General features: G+C 42.7%; 2 protein-coding genes and 1 pseudogene across 3 annotated transcripts in view; 2 read left to right on the forward strand and 1 right to left on the reverse strand.

The window, feature by feature from the left end:
* LOC309493626 (hemicentin-1-like) overlaps positions 1-22,495 on the forward strand; it is a 281,640-nt gene that overhangs the window by 194,638 nt on the left and 64,507 nt on the right. The gene's annotated exons all lie outside the window — the stretch shown is intronic.
* Positions 7,861-11,187, reverse strand: LOC309493825 (uncharacterized protein). Its single transcript, XM_082163087.1, has 2 exons — positions 9,316-11,187; positions 7,861-8,650 (listed from the first exon to the last, which is right to left on the reverse strand). The coding sequence occupies exon 1, from the start codon at positions 11,182-11,184 to the stop codon at positions 10,447-10,449; it is 738 nt and encodes a 245-aa protein (XP_082019213.1). The 5' UTR covers positions 11,185-11,187; the 3' UTR covers positions 7,861-8,650; positions 9,316-10,446.
* LOC309494735 (putative nuclease HARBI1) lies at positions 11,292-12,466 on the forward strand (annotated as a pseudogene). The gene has a single exon. The product of its transcript is annotated as a putative nuclease HARBI1 (transcript).

Raw genomic sequence — 22,495 nt, forward strand, 5'->3', positions numbered from 1 at the left:
CCGTTTTACAATTACATGTAAATATGTGATATGTGGACTCTTTTTGTTTTTCTGTATTGGTCTGTTTTATTATTTGTGTTTTTGGACCATGTGTGTCCTTAATAATGCTTTGATGTTGATGATGTTGATGATGATGATGATACTGATGTTCTTTCTCTCAGTGAGAGGCTCAGACAATATTCATCATTATTCTCTAGTGATTGAAGATGAAAAGTAAAGTAAATGCTTTAACAAAGAAGTGATCACATAGGCGACTGATTGAAGTGACCCCAGTGACCTCGGATGTCTTCAGCTAGAAGATTAAATATATGTTTTAACACATGTTGGGTGTCTCTCTGTCTTTAAAACATGGAGAGCGCATTCTAGTAAACAGACATGTATAGAGACAGAGCGTATTTAGGCTACGCCCACACCGGGGGGGAAAAAGCTGCTATGTGACAAGGTGTACAGCAAACAAGCTAAAAAAACCAGAAATACGTTTTTATAATCTGTCGACCCCAAAAAAACGATCGTTTAAGGACACAAAAGTGGATACAGGCAATTGAAACAGAGCGCAAGGTGTCATATTACTCTGAGAACTACATCCACTGGAGCAGGGAATGTAATCGGCGACAGTATAGAGACAGAGCGTATTTAGGCCACGCCCACACCGGGGGGGACAATCCAACTGTCTCCATTGAGTTTGCATTGCGAGAGGCTGCCTCCTTGTCATTTCTGACTTATAACAAAAAACAAAACAATGTTGAAAAGCTGCTATGTGACAAGGTGTACAGCAAACAAGCTAAAAAAAACAGAAATACGTTTTTATAATCTGTCGACCCCAAAAAACGATCGTTTAAGGACACAAAAGTGGATACAGGCAATTGAAACAGAGCGCAAGGTGTCATATTACTCTGAGAACTACGTCCACTGGAGCATGGAACGTAATCGGCGACAGTATAGAGACAGAGCGTATTTAGGCCACGCCCACACCCGGGGGGAAAACAATCAAAACGTCTCCATTGACTTTGCATTGCGAGAGGCTGCCTCCTTGTCATTTCTTGCTTCTAACAAAAGACAGAAAAATGCCTAAAAGCTGCTGTGTGACAAGGTGTACAGCAAACAAGCTAAAAAACCCAGAAATACGTTTTTATTAGCTCTCGACCCCAAAAAACGAGTGTTTAGGACATAAAAGTGGATACAGGCAGTTGAGACAGAGCGTCACGTGTCTCATTACTATGAGAACTAACGTACGGCCGCTGGAGGAGACCGTAATCGGCAACACAGGATAGTTTATCTTACAGAAATATAATATATAAAACTGACATTTGGATATTTGACTCACCAGTGACCAAATGTTTAACTTACTGCACACGTAGTGTATTTTTAGTGCATACTGAGTGTCAGGATCCCACAATTTACCCATTCGTTCCAGCCTGTATCCACTTTTTTGTCCTCAAACGCTTGTTTTTTGGGGTCGACAGCTTATGAAAACGTATTTCTGGGTTTCTTAGCTTGTTTGCTGTACACCTTGTCACACAACAGCTTTTAGGCATTATTCTGTCTTTTGTTAGAAGCAAGAAATGACAAGGAGGCAGCCTCTCGCAATGCAAAGTCAATGGAGACCGTTGGACTGTTCAATTAGGGAAAGGAAATTACTAAGACAATTCAGTTCATAATTTATTCATACCACAATGCATGATGGGAGCCATGAATGAGTTTTGATTGGTGGCACCCAGAATGCACTGCAACATGCTTTATTATTGTCACCATTGTTGAGATTCACAGGCTGATTATTGATGTCAGTGTGTCTAAATAAAGTAAATTTCTTTCGGTAATTGTCTTTTGATCAGAACAACTTTCAAGAAATATTTTGGATTATATTGAAAATGCTGATAATCATTTGCTGTAGAATCACAGGGCTGCTGTAATCAACAAGATAGACATGACTCTCTAAATGAGATTTGTGCTTCAGGTCAAATTATGATTATGTCAAAACATAACCAACACCACCTGATCAACTTTTCTCTTTGTTCATCTGGCAATTATAACTCAGATACAACAGCCAAACAAAATCTAAAGTTAATGATTTAAGGGTCAAGAGCCCAACTAAAGCAAACACTGATCACCATAACGGTGTCTTAAAAAATTTGATTTTCTCCTTCAGTGATTCTGCTTGTTAACATCAGGTGTCTTCAATAATGGTCAATCATCACTCAATGAATCACTTAATTATCTCATTAACTTTAACACTCTTGAGTGTTAATTTAACACTCATATTTTAACACTTTAACACTCTTGAGTGTGGAGCCATATAAACTCCCAGGAGAGTTCATTTAACACTGGAGTTTTTGCTGTGTGGTCTTCAGATTATGACGCGTTGCGCTCTGTCTCTATAGCTTAGCTTACAGAAATATAATATATAAAACTGATATTTGGATATTTGACTTACCAGTGATAAAATGTTTACTGCATTTTTTAGTGCATACTGAGTGTCAGGATCCCACAATTTACCCATTCGTTCCAGCCTGTACTCACTTTTGTGTCCTTAAACGCTCGTTTTTTTGGGGTCGACAGATTATAAAAACTTATTTCTGGGTTTTTTACCTTGTTTGCTGTACACCTTGTCACACAGCAGCTTTTAGGCATTTTTCTGTCTTTTGTTATAAGTCATGACAAGGAGGCAGCCTCTCGCAATGCAAAGTCAGTGGAGACAGTTGGATATAAATCTCTCAAGATCTCAAAAATAATGGGAACATTTTGAATTGTTCAGCCTTTATGAACCAGCAGAAAATAATGCGGAAAAACAAATCTGATTGGCTGACGCTCACCTATTACTGTCCCTGTTTTGACTTCTCTTTCACACAGACCGTTGATCCCAGATCTCCTGAAGACCCTAGGGGACCGTTCTCCATACGTCGCTGACTCAGTTAGCTGGATCTGATTGTTGGCGATTTGGCTTGATCTTGGATTGTTTGATTCTTTGCAAGTCCCTTACGGAACAAAAATCTGTTCGTAAAATATGAAACATTTATAATGTAAATAATCTATAACTATAATAATTATATTACACTATATATCTCTCTATATGTGCGTTTATGCTGCATGAGTAAATATATCTGCAATATATTACACATACATTACTATATCTGATCACATATATATATATATATATATATATATATATATATATATATATATATATATATATATATATATTATGAAGTGTATTACTGAATATAAAATTACATATATTATGATATAATATATTATGAGTAAATATATTGGCAGTTTTATTTCAATTATTCTTTGTAAAGAAAAGCCAGTGATCAAGTCATCTTTTGCCTGCAATAAGATATATTGTTATGCAAGGTCAGCAATATTACTCTGTGAAATAGTGTATCAGCACTTACTCTGAAGGTCCTTTTGAAGAAACTCAATCTCTAGAGCCAGTTTGTCAAGTTCTATTTCTCCCCTTATTTTATTGTTTTTTTCAGATCACAATACCAAATGTTGTTTCTGTTGAAGAACTATAAACACATGTCTCATGCAACAAATAAAAAGGAAAAGTACGACACTGCCGACCTCAGTATCACTTCTTTGTGCTGACTCTTCTGTAGGGCTTTCTGTAGCTGTGGACTCCTGCAACTCATATTGCAGTCAGGAATAATACTGGGAGAGCCTATGGAGGAGTGAGACGGCTCTCAGATTTAATCAAAAATATCTTAATTTGTGTTCCGAAGATGAACGAAGGTCTTACGGGGTTGGAACAACATGAGCTTTACAGAAAATACACAAGTCCACATTACAATTTAGAGTGATCTGTTATCAGAGGAAACTGTCTAAGTTATGCAGAAGCTAAAGAAGAACTTGTCCGTGTCCGAGGGTTTTATTGCTATAATCCTAAAGTTATCTTTGGATTAAAGCCCCAAGCAAGTATGACACACAAGCAAGTATTACATTATGTAAAACTGTAAAGATGTGATCAATAACTCATGGCAAAATATTTGTATATTAACATGAGTTTATCAGTTTCACTTTCACAAGTCAAAGCAATTCATCATTACTCAAGATTTAACAGTTGAAATAACTGTACCAGCCATTTGGATTATAGGCCTACTTAATATAATGCAGAAACAAATTATTTCACAGTTTAGTAAGATAATTGAAAGCTCCAGTATTTACCAGTAATGAAGGAGTTGCTGCTACTGGTCTCTGGCTGTGGGTCTGAGAAAGAGCTGAACCCAGGGATGATCTCCACAACGGGTCGGTTCACATTTAACCCAAGGGCCAGCTCTTCTGTAATGTGGGGGTGCAGGACCAACACCTGTTTGTTTCTGCTCAGCCTTTGTCTTGGTTGCTGTTATAAACAGACAAACACATAATTTAACTGTGCTTTGTTAAAAACAGACTAAGAACAGTATAAGTAGTAAAGATTACCATTTTGTAGAATATTCTTGTACTTCACTTTTCCTTGTTCCCATGTTCCAGTGGATGGAGGCTCTGACATTACAGATGAACAAAGTAATGATTCAATTATTAAATTATTAAAATACAAAAATATATAGCTACTGTAATAAGTGTAGCTCTTGCTCTGCTGGAGAAAATCTGTGCGCTCTTTGGCCATGGTGAGCAGCCGATAGCAGCGTTGCTGATCAATGTTTCTACTATCGATACATATCCCCTTTTAAACCAACGCATGAACGCGCAATTATCTCAGATAACTCAATCCAGCGATACTAATCATAAACAACAGGTGTGTTCGAAGAACCTAATTAGCCAGATCACGATAAGCCCGATGATATCATCTTGGATGTGTCATTTGATCTCGGATGTATTAAGCGACGTACGAAGAACGGACTCCTGAAGACTCTTGATCCTCAGAGCTTTTCTAAACATGAGACTCCATCAGTAAGTGTCAGAACCTGCAGCTCTTCTCAATATAATCAATAAAACTCTCTTCAGTATAGTGTGATTGTTTTATGTATCTTGTGAAAAGTTTTATAATGTTGTTGATGAACTTCAGTCAGTCTTTCTTCATCTTATTGTTTGTTCAGATCAACAGGAAGATTCTGCAGTGAGAGGCGGAGCACAAATGAACCAATCCTGAGCTCTGTGGGTGGAGCCACTGATGATTGACAGGGATCATCAGCGATGAGTCACTAAAAGAGATTTATTTCTGTATAGTTAAAACAAATGATGTAACAGTGGAATTAAATAAAGGTTAAAAGCTGGTGAATTGTCGCTGTGTAAAAAAAATATAAATATAAATGCTAACATTAAGTCAGAGGAGTAAAACACCTAAAGTAATGTTCATTGGTGGATAAAGTGCATTTTTCTGCTTTTAAATAATAATTGATCATTTTACCCTAATATACTGAACAAAATCATAATTGTGCCACTTCACAATGGACACTCTATCATTTTATGGTCAATATTATCAGCTTCTGTTATTCTGTCTTTGGTGTTCCTGTAACTTTCCCTTTAAGAGATCAGTTTTATTAGTGATGCGCTCATACAATACTAGCCCAGCGCAGAGCCACACGCCACAGCAGCGCCAGACCAGCAGTCTCAGACCGGCCGTTAGCGTGGAGATTACAGCAGCATTAAGGTCAGGTTTAGTGGTGGGGTTGGGTATTCGTTATGCTGGAGCTTATAGTAATTGTGAAGTTAGGGTTAGTGGTTCTGGCAAGCCTGAAAGCCGAAAAAAAGTGTAACGCTAGCTAACGCTGGGAAGGAGACCTTCTAATTTAGCAATTAGGAAATCCTACGAAGCGACCTTCGAAGGATGCAGCCTTCACATTGGGACACAGCTTTTATCTGTTGTGCACTAGTTATTGCGGTGCATTGTGGGATTGAATGAGTGAACTCGATAACGTCCACTATGGTTTCAGACACCACTACAAATGGCTGTTTCCTTAAATAGGGCATTATTTGAGGGAACAGCCATTTGTAGTGGTGTCTGAAACCATAGTATAGGGGGCGATTTCAGACACAGCCTCAGTGACGTCAAGGCTGTAATGCGATTGGTTATCAAGGCACACATGATCCAAGTTAGCTGTTACACTTTTTCCAATGGTAGATCCACAGATCCTGGTATCTCCCAGTAATAAGACCATCTCTGGTATAAAGCAGGCTTTAGGTGATCATCAGCTCCTAACGTCCGGTCTGAAGCTGCTGGCCTGAAGCTGCTGTCACGTATAGTTCTGCAGTCAGACACATCTCGTCTCATATGTGCTCGTTCAATCCCTCAAACTGCCACCAGAGGTCACCATCTCCTGCGTCTGACATCAACCTTGATGAGCCTCACCTGTAAATCACTATCATTCATCTTCATTCATCTTCACAATTATTCATCTTCAACTAAAGCCTGGTTCACACGGCAGGATAATTAGGCCGATTTTAGCCCCGATTCACTCCTTCCGACAATCTTAAGGATGCTCCGATTATCGTAAAATAATCTGATCAGATATTCCTGCCGTGTGTGGTGTGTTAAGGCTGCTCTCGTCTGATCGGAAGGACGTCAGGACCGCTCCGATCTCAAATCGGGGATATCCAACATGTTGGATTTATTTGGCCCGATTTCTCCTCGTGTGTGGTGTCCCCCGAGCACGCAGCCTGTGGACTGTGGAGTGTAGCCAATCAGAAAGCGAGGTGACGAGGCGGCGAGGAAACACCGGGAAACATAATCAAAACAGCCGGCGGCATCGCGCACCAGAAAGTCCGGTGGACGTCGGAGATCATCGCCTTTTCTTCTGATGACGTTTTTTTCCGGTTAAAAACAAACCACAAACTATTGCCACTGCATCCTCTTCGTCCGCCATGATTGTTTACTCTGAAGTCACGTTTGATCTCGAGGTATTTTGCGAGATTTCCCGTCTGACCTGAGAATGCTCGGGAGTCAAATCGGTTTGTGTGTGATGTGTTGATTTTGCCGTGTGGCTGCGCACCACACACTGTACGACCAAAACTGTTAGACCCGTGATTTTTTATCCCCGTGTGTGGGGTCTCTCAGGTTTGGAAAATCGGCCGACAATTTTAAAATCGTCCCGTGTGAACCAGCCTTTACAGAAAAAGATCATCATTTCTGTTTAAGTAGGTTTAGTTCAGTAATGTTGTTCTCTTGTTGAGGGAGGGACAGTGATGTTTCCGTCGCTGGTCATTAATAAACAGTGTTAACCACACAAAGTCCTTCACTGTAAAGCTAAACGTGCTTGTGTTAAAACAGTCAGTCATTTGGTTGCTGTTGATCTGATGAGCTTCAACACGGTAAGACAAACACACTCTTGCTTAAATGAAACTGATGATTATTGCTCATATAACATACGTGTCTTTACATGAGAAATGTTAAGAATAGGGTGATTTACATATACTTGTTTAAGTCATGAATATATTAACGCAAGTATTCATTAGGGACTGTTCGTTTTTTATTTAAGGGGCTACCGGAGGAGTTTTGAGAACCTCCCCTATTTTCCTCCGGTGGTCCATTCCATAAATACCGAATGGTCCCTTACTTCAATGAGCTCATTGTTTCTGCCTTAAATTATTACATTGTTTGAATTAATAAAATTTTAGCTAACTGTGATTTTGTATATGTACATTTCTGAAATGCATAACTTAGACAGTTTCCTCTGATAACAGATCACTCTAAATTGTAATGTGGACTCGTGTATTTTCTGTAAAGCTGCTGGGAAATGATGTGTATTGTGAAAAGCGCTATACAAATAAATGTGAATTGAATTGAATGCTGTATTATAGATATATGTTATGCTGATGTGGGTCAGAATGGCTCCTCTTCCTCTGATCTTCTTTCTGCTCATGATTCACGGTGAGTCTCTCTTACATTCACATTAGAAACACTCTGATGTTTTATTTAAGGCCTCATGAGCGGCTGATCTGCACTTTCTTCTGTCCTGTTCTCTCTGAAACAGGAAGTTTGTTTTGAACTTGTCAAACGCTCGGCCCTTTTAGAAATGTCCAATAGTCTTTTGCTACGTGCTAGTCAGTGTCACATGGTTTAGGGGGAGGGACTCTCTCAAAGTTCAGAGCATTTGATTGGACAAAACTCTCTTCACTCTGTCTCAACATTTACTTCTGCTTTTCTGCAACACCGTCCATCAAAGCTCATCAGGGCTGCCAACTTTTGAGTTTAGTTTGGAGTGATGATTATGGAAGGGGGATTGATGGGGTGTAAAAAAAAACGTTATTTTCAATCTCTTTCACGAATTCAATTATTGTGATTTGAGTCCGATCTTGATTCAATATCGATTAATTTGGATAAACATAAATATTAGGTACAGTAGATACATGTTAATTTTTCTCAAGGAAAAAAAAATCTCATTCAATGCTATAAACATACAGAGCCCTGTCAGCGATTATTATTACAGGTTAAAAATAACAACTCTAATTAAATATGTGTTTTTATTATAATAACAACATTATAATATTTTAGTGATATTGGTAAAAATATAATAAATATGTAGGCTAATATAGTGCACATATTTAGCAAATGGTCTCTATAGCTAATATTTCTAGCCAGCTAACGTGCTATGGTCATTAAATGGCTTTCCTGGGGTAAATGTAATGTTATGCTTCTCCAGCGTTATGTAACGTTATGTGATATACTTGTTCTCCAGCTGTTTTATTGACTTCTTTGCACGGTTGAAAAACACTGATTGATCGATATTATGTTTGAGGTGTTGCACCATAGACAGTATAAGAAATGGACAGAGTCATCTCATTGGAACTCAATTGAGGCAAGTGAAGCCCATTTTCAGCGATTTTTTAAGACTTCCGTTCCTGACGCGCAGACTCAAACTGAGCTTGACGACGTAGATGTGACGTGAGCAACCCGTCTGTCTTCTAGTGGCTGTGGCATGAGAAATCTGAATCATTCCCTTCCGAATCTTGCAGAGACGGAGATCGTGAGTAGGAGGTGTCCATGAGCTAGGAGCAGGAGAAACTTTTGCTAGGTATTCTGATTAATTATTTTGTCATTTTGCCTCCACGTCTCCCCGATTGCCCGCGAGCTTCTCCTCCCGTCAATACGGTAATCTCTCTACTGTGCGACAGAGAGTCGCGTGGTTATGACGCAATCGTTAGCCTACTTTTACAAAAACTGTTTTTACGGGGCCATAACGTAAGCTACAAGGTAATGGAGCATTTTATACATTGTCGTGTTTCTTTAGAAATAAATAATGGACAAATGGAGTCTTCAAACGCCTCAGATGTAAAGTTATTCGCTGTCAAAGTGACGCCAAATTGAATGGGAGTCAATGGGATGCTAACAGCAGGTGAAGTTCTGCTACAAGATGGTGGCACGCGGCCGGCTTCAACTTCCGGTCGACTTCCTTCCCGCTTGTGTTGCACACACAGAAGAGGCTGTGTTTTCTGGTGGCACATATCATTTTTATTTCTGTCACACGCTGTACAATTCAACAAAGACAGTAATAAATTAGTTTTTGTTTCACAGTGTTGAAAGGTTGAAATAGCTGGCAGTGTGACTCCATGTCAAAAAGTGAAACGCCCTGCGGCTCACCACTGCCCCCTAGCGTCACCCACCAGTATACGCAGATTTAAGTGATGTTAACATAAACATTTATTGGCCTACTTAATAAATGGTAACCAACAATACATAATAATAAAACATATGAATAACGATATACGAATATTTGAATCTATTCGACTACAGAGGCATATACATTTCCGTAAGTTTTACTGTATCTTTCAACATAGCCTACCTATTGTTCATTCATTGATGATCGGTTCACGTGCCGCTTGAACTGAGGCGCTACAGCGATCTGCCACTTCACATTTACAACGCCAAAACGATATTTATTGTTTTAATTTCGAAATAAAATTGACAGAATCTGAGAGCTGAGAATTTGTTTCATATCAAAAGTAACCAGCTCTGTCTTGTCTGTTGGTGTCAGAGGTGTAAAGTCCAGGTTCAGAAAGTAAAAGTCCTCCTCATTATTTTGTTCCAATCACCTGGGCCCGGTTTTTCAAAAGGTTTAATCCGGATAAAATTGATCCGGATTTAGTAATCCTTTTTTTTTTGCGATACGTGATCACGTAATCCAGCTTACTTTTGAGCCAGTTTTTCAAAGCAACATCGGATTGGATCAATCTGATCCGGATAGGAACTTTTCAGGATCACCAAATCTGGATAACCAGTGCTCAAACAGGATAGGAAATCACAATGTAGAACTATAGATATGTAAAGAGCAACAAGTAGAATAGCCAGTGTGGGGTCAATATAAGTTTATTTTTATTTGAAATGAAAACACACACATTTAAAAAAAAAACTAAAAACAAGAAAACCCCCACCCCATCCTCTTCCAGCAGTCCGCTCATCTGAGGCCTACAACACAAACACTGTACATTGAGGATATTTATAACAAGTTTCAAATATAGATGTATTGAATTAAAAAAAAAAGACTTAATGTCAAATACTCCACAATAATTTCAGACTTCCTCGTCTGATGTGGAGAGACCAGCTTGTCTGAGCGTAGCCTTTAGGAGGCGGATCTCAAGTCTGGCCTTGGTTTGCTGCAGTTTGGTCAGAGTCAGTTGTTCCTCTGCCAGACGAAGCTGTGCTTCTGCCCTTTCAGTCTCTTTTTGCAGAAGTGCCTCGTAATCATCATCTTTGTTTGATGAAGGGCGCTTCAAGCCTTTCCTCTGAGATCCTGTGGCAACTACCACTGGCTCAACCAATGAGGATCCAGCTTCTTCCTCAGGAACAGAGCTGAGATTCAATATAAATACGCTCTCTGGATCAGCCTCAGGAGGAACTGGCAGATTCTCCTCCTCCTCCTCAATCCAAGGCTCGCCATCCCCTACAACACCTTGAATACCATGGAGAGCTTGCGACTTCTCACCTCCAATGATGTCGAGGACCACATCTGTGTAATCTCCCCTCTTAAATGGCTTGTTGCCTGTTTGTGGGTTTTTGGCTTCAGCATGGTCCTTTGTTGCTCTGGCCTTAAGATTCTTCCACCGCAATTTGATTTGGTCTGTGGTCCTCCTCTGGCCAGACCCTATGGCATTCACATTTTCTGTGATTAAAATCCAAACATCATTTTTCTTTTTGTTGGTATCCTTAGCAGAATTAAAACTTCCCACTATTGTTCCATAATGGCACCGAACACCCTCTAGTAGTGCATTGGTTTCAGCAGCAGTGAAGTTACAGCTTCTTGAGTCCATGGTTCCGTTGCTTTACTATAGTGAAAATTGTTCATCAATTATAGGCCTTGGGTCCAATTGCCTCAATTGAACACAAGCCAAAACTAATCAGTAGTAATTTGAAAAGACCAACTACACCGCCATATAAATCAGCCTTTCTCAGAGGATTCACAGAGAGACAGTGAAATGGCAGGTGTTGTCCACCGCCACCACCACTTTGCCAGGAGAGGATACCGTCAAAGGGTGTATGTTGAACGTACCAAGCCACTGGAGCAATACACCACTGAGGAGCTGTATGTCCGGTTTCGCTTTGGGAAGGCTGATATAGAGTACCTTGTGAACCTTCTCAGGCCAAAACTTCAACACAGAACCCAAAGGAGTCACAGTCTGTCTGTGGAAGACCAGATCCTCATTGCTCTCCGATTTTATGCATGTGGGACTTTCTATCAAGTTGTTGGTGACTATATGGAAGTGGTGAAATCAGCTGTGTGTGATGTGGTGAGAGATGTGTAAATCGCACTGGCCAGCCTGGTCAATGACCGGGGTGGCAGTGGCTCAGTGGTTCATGTAGGTTGTCTACAAACCGAAAGGTTGGTGGTTCAATCCCCGGTTCCACCTGACCAAGTGTCGAGGTGTCCATGAGCAAGACACCTAACCCCAGCTGCTCCCGACGAGCTGGATGGCGCCTTGCATGGCTGACACCGCCGTTGGTGTATGAATGAGTGAGTGGATGAGTGAATGTGAGGCTATGGAAAGCGCTTTGGTGGCCATAGGTCTATGAAAGCGCTATATAAATGCAGTCCATTTACCAATGAATTTGTTTCTTTTCCAAAGGACAACCAGATTGCCCAGGCCAAGCGCAGCTTTTTTCTTTTGGGGAATATGCCCAATACTATTGGAGCAATCGACTGCACACATGTGCATATACAAGCACCTCGTGAGAATGAATGGGTTTATAAACAGAAAGGGGAGGCACAGCATCAATGTCCAACTTGTGTGTGATGCTGACCTCATCACCAACTGCGTTGTCAAGTGGCCTGGGTCTGTCCATGATGCACGCATCCTGAGGGAGAGTGCTCTATATAGAGACCTCCAAACCAACCGACCGGATGGCATAATATTAGGAGACAGTGCCTACCCACTCCTACCATGGCTGATGACTCTTTTTCTAACAGCCAATACACCGGCGCAGGCACGCTTCAACACTGCTCATTGCAGAGCAAGATGTGCAATTGAGCGTTTAAATGGAGTTCTTAAGAGGCGCTTTGCATGCCTTAAAAAACAAAAATATTTTCGATTGTGATGAATATATATATCAATTAGTGACAGAATAAAATTTATTGTTTTTGGTCAATTTTGACAGCTGTTTGGGGGATTATTTTATGAGGCCAAACTCTTTCTACTTTGCTGTAGGCCTATACTGAAAGGCTGAATACGTTAAAGCCTACCTAATCACTGTAGCCTGACGGATGAACAAATAAAATTAAAACCTTATGAATAAATAGGATATCTTGTAAGATACTGCATGATCCAAATATAGTATTATTTGATACATTTTTAAAGTTTTCATTACATTTTGAGCATGAAATCCACGCTGAATCCACCCTTCTGATGGGATCAGTTTAATCCAGATTTTTTGGATCAAAGTGATTTGAGACGTGGTGTATGCATATGGTGTATGCATATGTAAACATATGGCAGGACTTCTACTTTCTGACCCCTGGACTATACACCTCTGGTCAGTGTCAGTGCGATTTTTCTCTGTGTGAGAAAATGTGTGTGTGGCGTGAGAGTGTGTGAAACGTGTCGATGAGATTTGCAGGACTTCTACTTTCTGACCCCTGGACTATACACCTCCGGTCAGTGTCAGTGCGATTTTTCTCTGTGTGAGAAAATGTGTGTGTGGCGTGAGAGTGTGTGAAACGTGTCGATTAGAGTCTCAGGCTGAAAGTGTGACAGTTCACAGCCCTGCCCTAGCACTAGATCATGAATATCTTTTGCTCTTGTTCTCGGAAGTGAATGTGTATATGTTAAATATTTATTTTGTCATATTCCAGGATTTACAGTGTGTCTGAATTGCTAAAACACTAAACCCACTTCTCTGAACCAAATTCTCAATAGTCTAAACCAATTTGTTGAATAAATCAGTCTTTCTGTAAAACATTAAACAAGTTCAGGAAATGAAAACACTGTTTGCAAATCTCATGCACTCTTTTTGCAAAACTCAAAACACATTCTCACTCATGAAAACACATTTCTCACTGTGATGCACTTATGTTTCAAAACGCTAAACACAGGCAGGCTAAAGTTAAACACAACTACAACACAGTTGTCATTGTTTACACACGACGACTCAAAATTGTGCACACTAATTTCTAATGATGAGAAGAAACCAACTGTACAAAATACAAGACAGTTTAAAGTGCCTAAATTTACTCAAAATGTTGCATTGAATGTTGAGAACAACAATGGATGGAAACAATATAAGAGGGAGAGGAGGAAGAATGTGTGTATAAGAGGAGGAAGAGTATGAGTATAAGAGGAGGAAGAGTATGAATATAAGAGGAGGAAGAGTGTGAGTTAGAGGAGGAAGAATATAAGTATAAGAGGAGGAAGAGAGTGAGTATAAGAGGAGGAAGAGTGTGAGTATAAGAGGAGGAAGAGTATGAGTATAAGAGGAGGAAGAGTATGAGTATAAGTCAAGTCAAGTCAAGTTTATTTGTATAGCGCTTTTCACAATACAGATTGTATCAAAGCAGCTTCACAGTATTAAATTAAAATAATACAACAAAGTTTGTTTCAAGAGGAATTTATTGATTGATAAAATTAAATTAAATATCCCCAAAATATCCCCGAGTATAAGAGGAGGAAGAGTATGAGTATAAGAGGAGGAAGAGTATGAGTATAAGAGGAGGAAGAGTATGAGTATAAGAGGAGGAAGAGTATGAGTATAGAGGAAGAGTATGAGTATAAGAGGAGGAAGAGAGTGAGTATAAGAGGAGGAAGAATATGAGTATAAGAGGAGGAAGAGTATGAGTATAGAGGAAGAGTATGAGTTTAAGAGGAGGAAGAGTATGTGTAAGACGTGATGAACGAGGAGGAAGAGGATGAGGATGAAAGGAGGAAGATTGTGTGTATAAGAGGAGGAAGAGTATGTGTATAAGAGGAGGAAGAGTGTGAGTATAAGAGGAGGAAGAGTATGTGTAAGAGGAAGGAAGAGTGTGAGTATAAGAGGAGGAAGAGTATGTGTAAGAGGAGGAAGAGTGTGAGTATAAGAGGAGGAAGAGTGAGAGTATAAGAGGAGGAAGAGTGTGAGTATAAGAGGAGGACGAGTATGAGAATAAGAGGAGGACGAGTATGAGTATAAGAGGAGGAAGAGTATGAGTATAAGAGGAGGAAGAGTGAGTTAGAGGAGGAAGAGTGTGAGTATAAGAGGAGGAGTGTGAGTATAAGAGGAGGAAGAGTGTGAGTTAGAGGAGGAAGAGTGTGAGTATAAGAGGAGGAGTGTGAGTATAAGAGGAGGAAGAGTGTGAGTTAGAGGAGGAAGAGTATGAGTATAAGAGGAGGAAGAGTGTGAGTTGGAGGAGGAAGAGTGTGAGTTGGAGGAGGAAGAGTGTGAGTTAGAGGAGGACGAGTGTGAGTATAAGAGGAGGAAGAGTGAGTTAGAGGAGGAAGAGTGAGTTAGAGAAGGAAGAGTATGAGTATGAGAGGAGGAAGAGTGAGTTAGAGGAGGAAGAGTATGAGTATAAGAGGAGGAAGAGTATGAGTATAAGAGGAGGAAGAGTGAGTTAGAGGAGGAAGAGTATGAGTATGAGAGGAGGAAGAGTGAGTTAGAGAAGGAAGAGTATGAGTATGAGAGGAGGAAGAGTGAGTTAGAGGAGGAAGAGTATGAGTATAAGAGGAGGAAGAGTGAGTTAGAGGAGGAAGAGTATGAGTATGAGAGGAGGAAGATTGAGTTAGAGGAGGAAGAGTATATGTGTAAGAGGAGGAAGAGTATGAGTATGAGAGGAGGAAGAGTGAGTTAGAGGAGGAAGAGTGTGAGTATAAGAGGAGGAGTGTGAGTATAAGAGGAGGAAGAGTGTGAGTTAGAGGAGGAAGAGTGTGAGTATAAGAGGAGGAGTGTGAGTATAAGAGGAGGAAGAGTGTGAGTTAGAGGAGGAAGAGTATGAGTATAAGAGGAGGAAGAGTGTGAGTTGGAGGAGGAAGAGTGTGAGTTGGAGGAGGAAGAGTGTGAGTGTGAGTTAGAGGAGGACGAGTGTGAGTATAAGAGGAGGAAGAGTGAGTTAGAGGAGGAAGAGTGAGTTAGAGAAGGAAGAGTATGAGTATGAGAGGAGGAAGAGTGAGTTAGAGGAGGAAGAGTATGAGTATAAGAGGAGGAAGAGTATGAGTATAAGAGGAGGAAGAGTGAGTTAGAGGAGGAAGAGTATGAGTATGAGAGGAGGAAGAGTGAGTTAGAGAAGGAAGAGTATGAGTATGAGAGGAGGAAGAGTGAGTTAGAGGAGGAAGAGTATGAGTATAAGAGGAGGAAGAGTGAGTTAGAGGAGGAAGAGTATGAGTATGAGAGGAGGAAGATTGAGTTAGAGGAGGAAGAGTATATGTGTAAGAGGAGGAAGAGTATGAGTATGAGAGGAGGAAGAGTGAGTTAGAGGAGGAAGAGTATGAGAGGAGGAAGAGTGAGTTAGAGAAGGAAGAGTATGAGTATGAGAGGAGGAAGAGTGAGTTAGAGAAGGAAGAGTATGAGTATAAGAGGAGGAAGAGTGAGTTAGAGGAGGAAGAGTATGAGTATGAGAGGAGGAAGAGTGAGTTAGAGAAGGAAGAGTATGAGAGGAGGAAGAGTGAGTTGGAGGAGGAAGAGTATGTGTGTAAGAGGAGGAAGAGTGAGTTAGAGAAGGAAGAGTATGAGTATGAGAGGAGGAAGAGTGAGTTAGAGGAAGAGTATGAGTATAAGAGGAGGAAGAGTGAGTTAGAGAAGGAAGATTATGAGTATGAGAGGAGGAAGAGTGAGTTAGAGAAGGAAGAGTATGAGTATGAGAGGAGGAAGAGTGAGTTAGAGGAGGAAGAGTATGAGTATGAGAGGAGGAAGAGTGAGTTAGAGGAGGAAGAGTATGAGTATAAGAGGAGGAAGAGTGTGAGTTTTCTCTGCGTGAGAAAATGTGTGTGTGGCGTGAGAGTGTGTGAAACGTGTTGATTAGAGTCTCAGGCTGAAAGTGTGACAGTTCACAGCCCTGCCCTAGCACTAGATCGTGAATAACTTTTGCTCATGTTCTCGGAAGTGAATGTGTATGTTAAATATTTATTTAGTCGTATTCCAGGATTTACAGTTTTTCTGAATTGCTAAAACACTAAACCCACTTCTCTGAACCAAATTCTCAATAGCCTAAAACACATTTTGCACTGTGATGCACTTATGTTTCAAAACGCTAAACACAGGCAGGCTAAAGTTAAACACAACTACAACACAGTTGTCATCGTTTACACACAACGACTCAAAATTGTTCACACTTATTTCTAATGATGAGACCAAACCAACTTTACAAAATACAAGACAGTTTAAAGTGCCTAAATTGACAAAATGTTGGACTGAATATTGATAGCAACAATGGATGGAAACAATATGTAGCGTTTATACGCCCACGTATAAATATAATTAATTATTATTCATAACGGATTATGATCAATAATTAATATTTTAATTATTTTTAATTATTTTCAGAATTTACTGTAGCAGAATCAATTGTATGATTAGCCTATCAGTTCATCCCATGAACAGAAAACATAAACAGTTATTAACTCTAGGAAATATAATATCTTCCTGGCCAAGAAAGAATAATCCCCAGCTAACAATAAATTACGAAGTAAATTAAGGGTAAAAGCATAGGTAACTTAAATCGAAGTTCAAGACAATAAGATGTGTAAGCAGATAACACAAGTAATCCCTTTGTTCACACATAAAACTAATATCTAACACAAACACACACACACATTCATACGAGTTGCAGAAGGAAAAAGAGTAAGGAAAGATTACGTTTTAAGAGTGAGTTTAAGAGTGAGATGATGAAATCCCAAGTTTCTATATGCACTATAAGACATGACCTGGAACGAACCATCAATCATTAATTTAACCCTTCTATCGTTTCTTAGACAGGTTATTACATTTATAAATACACCAGTTCAGCTCTTAGTCTGGAGGTAGTACTTGCTTGTCTTTGCTTTGGGGATTTCCTTTGTCTGTAAAAAGGGGGTTTCCCGAGTTTGTACCTTGGCTGGTGTCCTCGTGCCTGATGTCTGGGGCGGCCAGTCACGTGGTGTGCTGGCGGAATGAAAGTCTTTGTTTGAAGCTGGCTTCGCAGAAGAAACGTGGCTCAAAATCTTGTCGCAAAACTTAACTTAGAACCGAGACTCACAACGGAAAATAAAGGAAAACTTAGAAAAGAAAAGACAACTTAGACGAGAGTAGTAAGATGGCTTGAATAAAGCTGTTGAACCCGTTCTTCTGATCTTAATTTGGGTTCTCTGTCTCTTCGTTTACATGGTTACTGGTCTGATTGAGATCTTCATCTTTTCTCTGCCCATCGCTCTTGAGAGTGATAGCAGAGCGTTTCTTGGGGGTGAACCCAGAGAGCGAGAGCACAGAGATAGAGAGCTCTTCTCTATCAGAACATTTTGAACGAACCGAGAGCAGAGCTAGAGAGCAGAGCGCTTTGTTTCGGGTCTAAGATTTTAAACTCAAAGTTTGTCCAACCTCCAGGATGAGTTCTGGCCAATTAGACACTGGCTAAATTTAGGAGGTGGCATTCTTTTCAGTTCTGATCGTAAATTATCTTATCTGGGGGGTTGTCTGTTTTCTCGCTCTTAAGCAGAGAGAACAGAGGCCACAGTTTAGACATGATTTCTAATTAAAAGAAGATCAAAACATATTACACAGATTTCATTCCAGCCAACTTACTAGTGGTGTTCGTAAGATAGCATTGATATGAAACAGTACACACTTTCAGTCACACACCTATAATAATTATAACAATTACATGAATTATATGGGATCAAGGCATTTTAAATGGACACATATATCGTAGAAACACATAGAATGATGTATGATGTTTATAAGTCCATTGAAAATTGTTACTGAATGAGTTTTATGTATACTGTAGGAAAAATCTCAGTTCTCTTACGAGAGTACTCTCGTGTTGCATAAGCTAGCTTACGCTACGGGAAAAACCCTTTTCTCGAGAATACTGAAGCCAAAAAATTATCCTTAATTTTGCATTAATTTAAAACGCATTGCTGCATAAGCAGACCTAGGCAGAGCGACTCGCGCGCCTATTGGTTGCTCAGCAGCAACTGCTGCAACCTATCCAGGGCCTGCTCGTGACGAAGCACCAATGAGGGCGCCCGTGCGCGTCACGTCCCGCCAGAATGGGCGTGGCTACAGGCTATAAAAGCAGGCCCGTGAGGTTGTTCTCTGATTTTTCAACTCTTCAGCGAAGTGGACTCTCACCTCGCTGTTCTCCGGAGAAGCTGCACCGTCGAAGAGCCTTCAGCGGGACGAGCTTCAAGCCGGCCATCTCGCCGCTTCCTCTGCCGTTCCTGCTGCGCTATCCGGCGCCAATATCCTTTTCATTCGCGTGTTACGTTACACACGCTTGCATCTAAAAGAGCGAGGCGTTGTTTCAAATGCCTCTTTTCAAGAAGTGCGGCTCTTGCCGAGCCGATCTCAGCGACGGGGACCGCCACATTCTGTGCGTTTCCTGCCTGGGACACACTCACGCGGACCACGCGCTTTCCCTGGGCGGCTGCCCGGAATGCGAGGCGATGTCTATGGCGACCCTGCGGGCTCGCCTAGCATCCTTCAGCGTGGATCCCGCCCCTCCGCTTCTCTCCTCTGGGCCGCGCCGTAAAAAGCGCCGTTCACAGAGAACGTCGGAGGCATCTGCCACGAGTGCTTGCATGCCGGATCTCTCCCCGTGTGCATCGCTCCCTGAATCCCCCACCTCTATCACGGCCGGCCGGCCAGCCGCCCGCTGTGCATATCGAGTCGGGGGGAGATGACGAAGAAGGGGACAGCTGCTCTATTCTGGCTTCTGACTGCGAAGGATGGTCGGGCTCCATTCCGGACCCCGCCCCTTCTCTTCAGGAATCGAGCGGTGTGCGGTCTACTTTCGACGCTGAGCTTCTTCGCCTGCTTACCAAGGCCGTGGAGGACCTCGGCCTCGATTGGTCGCTTCCTGACGAGCCTGCACCCAGCAGGCTGGACGGCTGCTTTCTGCCAGGCCGCCGCTCGACGCCTCACACCAGGCCTGCCCCCTTTCTTCCGGAGCTCCACGAGGAGTTCACTAAGAGCTGGAAGGCGCCATTTTCTGCCAGGCTGCGCTCTTCTGTTTCTTCGACGCTCTCTCTTCGACGCTCTCCCGTAGCCGCGCACCTATGTCCGCCTTCCGCCGGATGGCAGTCTCATCCTTCACTGCCTTCCAAAGCCTGCAGGACTACTTCGGCTTTGATCGGTCGCGCTTACACCGCCGCCGGTCAAGCCGCGTCTGCACTTCACACGATGGCCGTGCTTCAGGTGTATCAGGCCGACCTTCTCCGTAAAATGGATGAGGCGGGCCCGAACCCTGAACATTTTTCTGACCTCAGGAGCGCGACTGACTTAGCGCTACGAGCCACCAAGTCCGCTGCTCAGGCCATTGGGAGGAATATGGCGTCTCTCACTATCACTGAGAGGCACTTGTGGTTGACTCTGTCCGACATGAAGGAGTCCGACAGAGCCACTTTCCTCGACGCGCCCGTGGCGCCATCCGGTCTCTTCGGCCCGGCTGTCAAGGGGTTTTCGGAGCGGTATTCTGAGGTACAGAAGACCTCCCAGGCTATGCGGCATTTCTTGCCGAAGCGCTCCAGTTCCGCTATGGGCCGCTCTAAGCAGCCGTCCAATCGGAAGTCAGCGCCACAGCCTCCCCCGCCGTCAGCCTCACAGCGCCGTCAGCCGAGGGACTCCCAGCAGCGCTCACGCTCTTCCAGCCGCCACAGACCGCCTCCCCCTCGGGGACCTCGGTCCAAGATTGTGCTGAAGGCAGAGCCCTCAAAGTCTTCCTGACCGTGCTAGGAAGACGAAGATGGTCGAGTCCCGCTGCGGCCGGACCGCCATCGAAAACAGCGCACCTCGCTCTCACAGTTCCCTGTGGTCAGTGTTTTCCGGCTGGTGCTCGGCCCGAAACTTAGACCCACAGCGCTGTAGCGTTGCGGAGGTTCTCTCCTTTCTGCAAGAGCTTTTGGACGAGGGCAGGTCCCCCTCCACGCTCAAAGTGTATGTGGCGGCCATTGCGGCGTTTACAAAACCTTTGCATGGCCGGTCACTGGGTAGAGACGACCTCATTGTTAGGTTCCATTGTTAGGTTAAATCCTCCTCACCCCCCTCTGGTTCCAGCCTGGGACCTCTCCTTGGTCCTGGAAGCCATGAAGGACGAACCCTTTGAACCCCTTCAGTCCGTGGATTTGCGGTATCTTTCACTGAAGACCGCTTTTCTCATGGCTCTCGCTTAAGTTAAGCGAGTGGGTGACCTTCACGCGCTCTCTGTGAGTGCTTCGTGCTTGGAGTTTGGGCCTAATGACTCTAAAGTCATCCTTAAACCGAGGCACGGTTATGTCCCCAAAGTGCTTTCCACTCCGTTCAGATCACAGATCATTTCACTGTCAGCTCTTCCGAGATCTGAGGGTGAAGACGATGTGAATTTTCTCTGCCCCGTCAGGGCGCTGAGAATATATGTCGAACGGTCTGATGCTTTCAGGCAGTCAGAGCAGCTCTTCGTTTCGTTCGGTGGCCGCACTAAGGGCTTAGCCACATCGAAACAGAGCCTGTCCAGATGGATAGTTGACGCTATCGCTATGGCTTATAGGTCTAAGAACCTTCATTGCCCTCTGGGCGTCAGAGCGCACTCCACCAGAGGCATGGCCTCGTCGTGGGCGTGGTCTCGCGGAGTCTCGCTCCATGATATTTGTATGTCGGCGGGCTGGGCCTCTCCGTCTACATTTATCAGGTTTTATAACCTGGAGGTGCCTGCCCTACAGGCTAAACTGTTGTCAGTCTAACATACTAGCTCTGTTCGCTCTCGCTGCAGATCGACACAGACTGTGTGTGGGTTGTGTTATACACAGGCTCCAGATCGACAGACCAGGTCTTCCTGTCTGTGATCGTTTTTCACCTGTCCTTCGGGTTCAGGTGGCTGACAGGCAGTGTTATCATTCTTAGTTCAGCCCACGGATGTACCTGGCTGTTCTATTGTATTAAGCACCCATTCCCACACTCTGGAATGGTTATCTCTCCCTGGGCCCAACCCTCATCGGCCCAGATATTACCACTTACGTTTGTCCCCGGGCACATGCCCTTGGGAACGTGCATGTGGACCTTCTCTAGCACGCACGGCGTTTTACATTGGGTTCCCGTAGCGTAAGCTAGCTTACGCAACACGAGAGTACTCTCGTAAGAGAACGCTCTCGGTTACTAACGTAACCTCGGTTCTCTCTAGATGAGGGAACGAGTGTTGCGTAACCCTGCCGTGCTTGTGCTACTTCTGGTTCGCTTCAGATTGAAAAACCAGAGAACAACCTCACGGGCCTGCTTTTATAGCCTGTAGCCACGCCCATTCTCGCGGGACGTGACGCACACGGGCGCCCGCTCCCTCATTGGTGCTTCGTCACGAGCAGGCCCTGGATAGGTTGCAGCAGTTGCTGCTGAGCAACCAATAGGTAGCGAGTCGCTCTGCCTAGGTCTGCTTATGCAGCAATGCGTTTTAAATTAATGCAAAATTAAGGATACGAGAGCGTTTTCTGGTTTAGAGAGAAAAGGACTCTGTTTGTTCGTTCAGAGGTCCCAACGGGGAAGGGGTCAGGAATTTTGTGGGGGTTCAGTAACATCTGCTGGTATCGATCCGTCTTGCAAACTATCAAAGTTGAAGAGTATGTGTGTTAGAGGAGGAAGAGTGTGAGTATAAGAGGAGGAAGAGTATGAGTATAAGAGGAGGAAGAGTGTTAGTATAAGAGGAGGAAGAGTATGAGTATAAGAGGAGGAAGAGTGTGAGTATAAGAGGAGGAAGAGTATGAGTATAAGAGGAGGAAGAGTATGAGTATAAGAGGAGGAAGAGTATGAGTATAAGAGGTGTGTAAGAGGAGGAAGAGTATGAGTGTAAGAGGAAGAAGAGTATGAGTGTAAGAGGAGGAAGAGTATGAGTTAGAGTGGGAAGAGTATGAGTTAGAGGAGGAAGAGTGAGTATAAGAGGAGGAAGAGTATGAGTATAAGAGGAGGAAGAGTGTGAGTATAAGAGGAGGAAGAGTATGAGTATAA

The sequence above is a fragment of the Leuciscus leuciscus genome (assembly GCF_965113295.1).
Source record: "Leuciscus leuciscus genome assembly, chromosome: 3".
Classification (NCBI taxonomy): domain Eukaryota; kingdom Metazoa; phylum Chordata; class Actinopteri; order Cypriniformes; family Leuciscidae; genus Leuciscus; species Leuciscus leuciscus.

Bases quoted from the DNA above. Each gene is read 5' to 3' on its own strand.
- LOC309493825 (XM_082163087.1), bottom strand. From the start codon at position 11,184: ATGGACTCAAGAAGCTGTAACTTCACTGCTGCTGAAACCAATGCACTA.